Here is a 5,501-nt window from a genome sequence, read left to right as displayed (position 1 = left end):
TTTAAAATAAAAAAACATCATAGCCTCTGGCATTTTTACTTTGATAATAATAAATAAATAATTATAAATAAGAAAAAAATATAATATTTCATTGGAAAACAGACAGACAGATGCAAATCAGCCCTATTTTTAAAAGTATGTTTTAATGTCTTAGAACATTTCCTTTTTTAGTTTTGAAGAACAATATCAACAAAGAAAATGATTGTTATGGTAATTTTCGTAGTTAGTCAACAAATGTTCAACTTATTCAAATGGTTGATTGTCTGAAATTCCATGAATCACTAGTTCCATTGATCCGGAGTTATCTCACTCTAAATAGTATTAATGTTGTAATATGGTAGTAGTGTTGCTGTCAATATGTTTCCGAAAACGATTGTGAACGAAAAGAAGAAAAATGAAAGCGAAACTCAAGTTAACATTGAGGTACGTTTACTAATTAACTTAACCACGTAGTTTTAAAATCGAAATCTGAAGTTTGTATGTTTCCTGCAAGTAGGTAAAGTTTAGGTTGGTATTGCAAACGATAGGCTAAGAATTTGATTGTCATTTCAGAAACTAATCGTGACCAAACGAACTTCTCGAAAGAATAAAATAATTGGTATCTGTATTCCGTTGGTGTTGATCATAATATGCGGTGTGGTTGCAGCAATCGTTCTTACCCGAGAACGTGTAAGTATATACATAGAGGTATAACAATGGTAGGCCTATATCACAAATAAATTGTTTGTAGACCGTGAAAAAAAGACACACAACCTTACCTTAGTACATTAAGTAAAATTCTATATGTACTGTAGGGTTTTTTAAAAGCTAAACAGAACTAAACAACAACAAAAATAATATTTTATTTTATTTCGTTTTATTATCCAAGCTAATTAATTAGCAACTATCATTTTATTTAGAGGGTCTTTAGGTGCGGAGTCGTAGATGATGGGATAAGGCACTCAATGGATGTATATTCGTACCCCAGCCACCATGTACAGATTGTGATATTTGAACAAATAGAAAATGTGACTGACGGAGGAACACTTATATTTGATTTTTACAACGTAAGACTATAATATGAGTATAATCTATATATAAATTTACGTAAGGGCAAAATTCGGTAAATCGCGCGTTATTTCTAGAATGTTTACTCGATGGTATATAAAGTTGGTTGGTACTTTCGGTACTGATTTTAACCGCCTGATGTAACCCTGTTTACTAATTAAATTGAGTTCGATAATTAGTTATTGACGATTAAAACGAATTTAGGTTCAACGATTTGCCCCAAATAGGGGTGTTTTCCGATCGTGGTATACACTGTCTAATGGATGTCCATCTTGAAAAATACCCGCCACAAAAATTCGAGGAGGCTTCGCATTTTCCTATCTCCTCCTACGATAATTGTTTTTAATAGCTGAAAACCGGTTGAACAGCTCGAGTACAGTATCATAATGTTGAAGACAGGCCGATTTTCTTTAAAAAATACTATTTTGATAGATTTAATATACGTTTATGCAAATGTATTGATTTGAAATGAATGGAACATTCCAATCTCTGTTCCACAAGTGTCTATTCCCTCAGGCGTCGTAAAGGCAAGTACTGTATACCATGGAGGTCCATGTGTATACTCATAACAGAAATTCGATCCATTTTTTTTTCAATCTGTCCTGCGGAGGTTGGATATAGTTTTTTTTTAACGGATAATGAGCTAGCGTTTTCAGTCGCCGTATATTATGTACAAATCTTTATTATTGCAGTTAAACCACCCACGTGACATCATCACCCTTCCCTCACTGGCATGAGTAGCGTTGTAAAGCCAGTAGAGGATAGGCCTACGGTGCATCACATGCTCTAAACGCAGAACAACTTTGGTGGGTAGGGTTAGGAACCAACTTAAGTATGAATTGGCTCTAAGAAACAATTGAAAACCATTAGGCCTACTAATTAAGTTGAGTTAGATAATTTAATATTTATTGACGATTAAATCGAATTTATGATTTGCCACGAATAGGGGTGGTTTTCACAAATTGTTTTACATTATATAAACATATTATACACGTCGTAGTGATGTATCGTTACATGTACTATACTATTTCAATCGACTAGGACGGTGATAGTTTCAACAAAGTATTACATCGCAATGTTTTACTGTGTTTAGTGGTATATTATTTGTAAAACATGTAAACAATTAATATTTCGTTACTACATGGATAAAGAATATATTTAAAAATTGTTCTTCTTTGCACCCATCCTCTTTCCCATCCCTCAACCCTAACGTTACATACAAAACACAAATTAAGTTTGTTTAAATTTGACTTAAACAATTGGTCTCATTTTGTGACAAGTTTCTCTTTCGGAAGTAATTCCCAGGGTGGTAATTTTAGTTCAGTACATAAATCACAGTGTCTATTTATTCGTTCCTGTAAACGACATGTATTATTGTCCTGCGGTACGTACATTTGAAATCGCCAGTTTTTTAACGCTGAAATTATTATGTATTCGAGAACCATCTGTGGGCACGACCTAGATGGTACGCGAGCGAAGCGAGCGTACCATCTAGTCTATATATAAATTTACGTAAGGGCAAAATTCGGTAAATCGCGCCTTACTTCTATAATTTTTACTCGATGGTATATAAAGTTGGTTCGTACTTTCGGTACTGATTTTAACCACCTGATGTAACCCTGTTTACTAATTAAATTAAGTTAGATAATAAGTTATTGACGGTTAAAACGAATTTAGGTTCCAAGATTTGCCCCAAATAGGGGTGTTTTCCAACCGTGGTATACACTGTATAATGGATGTCCGTCTTGAAAAATACCCGCCACAAAAATGCGAGGAGGCTTCGCATTTTCCTATCTCCTCCTACGATAATTGTTTTTAATGGCTGAAAACCGGTTGAACAGCTAGAGTACACCATCATAATGTTGAAGACAGGCCGATTTTCTTTAAAAAATACTATTTTGATACATTTAATATACGTTTTTACAAATGTATTGATTTGTGATGAATGGAACATTCCAAATTATTTGGTTTAACCATACAGGTATAGATTTAGATTTATGGGCCCCCTTGGAGAATGAACATAAATAGTATTGCAATGCTGTACAATACTGTTAAGGTATTAACCACTTTTGATCGCAATTTGAATCGCAAATTTCTTACTGTGAGTGTTGGTACTGTTAGATGTAATATAAAAATATATACAAATAAACTTTATTACTGTGAGTGTGGGTAGGCCCTACTGTTAGATTATAAACATATAATATACAAATAAACATTCCACATTATTTGGTTTAACCATAGAGGTATAGATTTAGATTTATGGGCCCCCTTGGAGAATAAACATAAATAGTATTGCAATGCTGTACAATACTGTTAAGGTATTAACCACTTTTGATCCCAATTTTAATCGCAAATTTCTTACTGTGAGTGTTGGTACTGTTAGATGTAATATAAAAATATATACAAATAAACTTTATTACTGTGAGTGTGGGTAGGCCCTACTGTTAGATTATAAACATATAATATACAAATAAATAAACGTTATTACTGACAGTTGCTTCTCAACGTTTGTATTAATTAATAATTTAAAAATATATAAACGTCGTAGTGGTGTATCGTTACATGTACTTTACTATTTCAATCGACTATGACAGTGAGAGTTTTAACAAAGTACCGTATTAAATCGTAAATGTTTTACTGTATTTAGTGGTATATTATTTATAGGCCTATAAAACATTAAAAACAATATTTCGTTACTGAGTGGATAAGAATATATTTTAAAATGTTTCCTCTTTGTACCTATCTTCTTCCCCCATCCCTCAACCCTTAATGTTACATACAAAACACAAATTGGGTTTGTTTAAATGAGTCCAAATAAAAAAATTTGACTCATTTTGTTTCTCTCTCGGAAGTAATTCCCAGGGTGCTAATTTTGGTTGACTACATAAATCATTGTGTATATTTATTCGTTTCTGTAAACGACAATGTATTATAGTCCTGCGGTACGTATACATTTGAAATCTCCATTTTTTTCTCGCTGGAAATACTGTGTATTCGAGAACCATCTGTGGGCACGACCTAGATGGTACGCGAGCGAAGCGAGCGTGCCATCTAGTATACATCAATTTGAACTATTTTTAAAGGCCTAAAATAAAAATTAATTACAATGGTTCATTAAATTACCACCGTATTATTGCAAGTATTCAGATTATTTTTAGTATTTTTATTCATTTAGAAAATCATTGCGGCTTACAGTGCCAATAACAGCGCTTGTTATTTGTGGGCAGACGAGGACTTGGATTGGTATAACCATGACTGGGTATGTATTTGTTTACAACAGGACCTGTACAATTTGATTGTGACGGTGTTTTCTTTCCAAACAATATGGCCGTGCTTTTGTCACTAGCACAATTGACTGTGGTGTGTATATTCAAAGGTGGAAGTACGAATAATGAACATTATAATTAAATGTAAGGTTTGCTAAAATATGTCAACCTTAACTACTTCCTTCTATAAGTGGCATATTAGGTATACCCGGTGTGGCGAAAAACCTGTTTCCAAGTTTTGATATTTTTTTTACCAATAACCAAGAATTGTATTTAATTTTTATTTCATTCATTACAATCATATTTATAATTATTTAATATTTTATTTGCCTACAGTTGTACAATGGTAACTTTCCATCGTTTAATGTCGAACGACAGGACATAATATCACCAGAGTACCTGACAGGGCTTGCTAGTGAAGAAATTGTTGACCAATGTTGCGGTATGACTACATACTGGTCAATTAAAACCACAGAACTTAATGGAAACATTGGAATCCGGTTTTCAGAAAATACGCGAGACAACGGGACTGTAGTTTGCTCATTTAATTGGAAAGTATGTACATGCCAGTAAATTAAAATATGTAGGCGTACAAGAAGATATACTGTACTAAAATGTAGGCTTATGATAGTTATATTTTACTCAAGAAAATAGATAATGTGGTGAATTGTATTAATTTTAATAGGCCAAGGACTACATAATTATTGTGGTTCTATCGTTACAGTTTTCAACCTAATTAAAATTGAATTGTTACCCAGAGGCAAATAATAAAGTGATACATTAAAATTCTGAAAATTTATGTTAAAATTGTCGATTTCTTTACATTAAGATCAAAATAATCACAACACACGGTATTCGTATTGATTTAATAAAGATTATGGAATCTGGAATGATTATGAGTGTTGAATTAAATATTGTGATGATGACTGTGATGATGATGATGATGATGGTGTTGGTTATGATGATTACCAAGCACATTGGGTCTATTTATATAATACCACCAGAGTACCAAATAGGACCGGACCTAGGTCTTTTTTTTTATCACAGTTGTTCCGTTGCACATTAATGAATCCTCTCTGGTGTTATATTATGAATACAATCGGTATTGATGTTAAAGATCCGATGAATCAAAATCCAAACATTACAGGCATTCGAACTAACAAACTGATTTGCAATACAGGCTCAGTT

The 5,501-nt window shown here is 32.8% G+C and overlaps 1 protein-coding gene across 1 annotated transcript; it reads left to right on the top strand.

Moving 5' to 3' along the window:
* Positions 1 to 294: 294 nt before the first annotated feature.
* LOC140062880 (uncharacterized) lies at positions 295 to 5,086 on the top strand. Its single transcript, XM_072109264.1, has 5 exons — positions 295 to 423; positions 553 to 669; positions 900 to 1,046; positions 4,223 to 4,306; positions 4,650 to 5,086. Exons 1-5 carry the CDS (start codon positions 358 to 360, stop codon positions 4,884 to 4,886), a joined length of 651 nt encoding a protein of 216 aa, XP_071965365.1. The 5' UTR covers positions 295 to 357; the 3' UTR covers positions 4,887 to 5,086.
* The last annotated feature ends 415 nt before the right edge of the window (positions 5,087 to 5,501 follow it).

This window comes from Antedon mediterranea, chromosome 11, assembly GCF_964355755.1.
Source record: "Antedon mediterranea chromosome 11, ecAntMedi1.1, whole genome shotgun sequence".
NCBI lineage: Eukaryota > Metazoa > Echinodermata > Crinoidea > Comatulida > Antedonidae > Antedon > Antedon mediterranea.
Note: the sequence above shows the minus strand (reverse complement) of the source record. Positions and strands in the feature narration are given on the sequence as shown.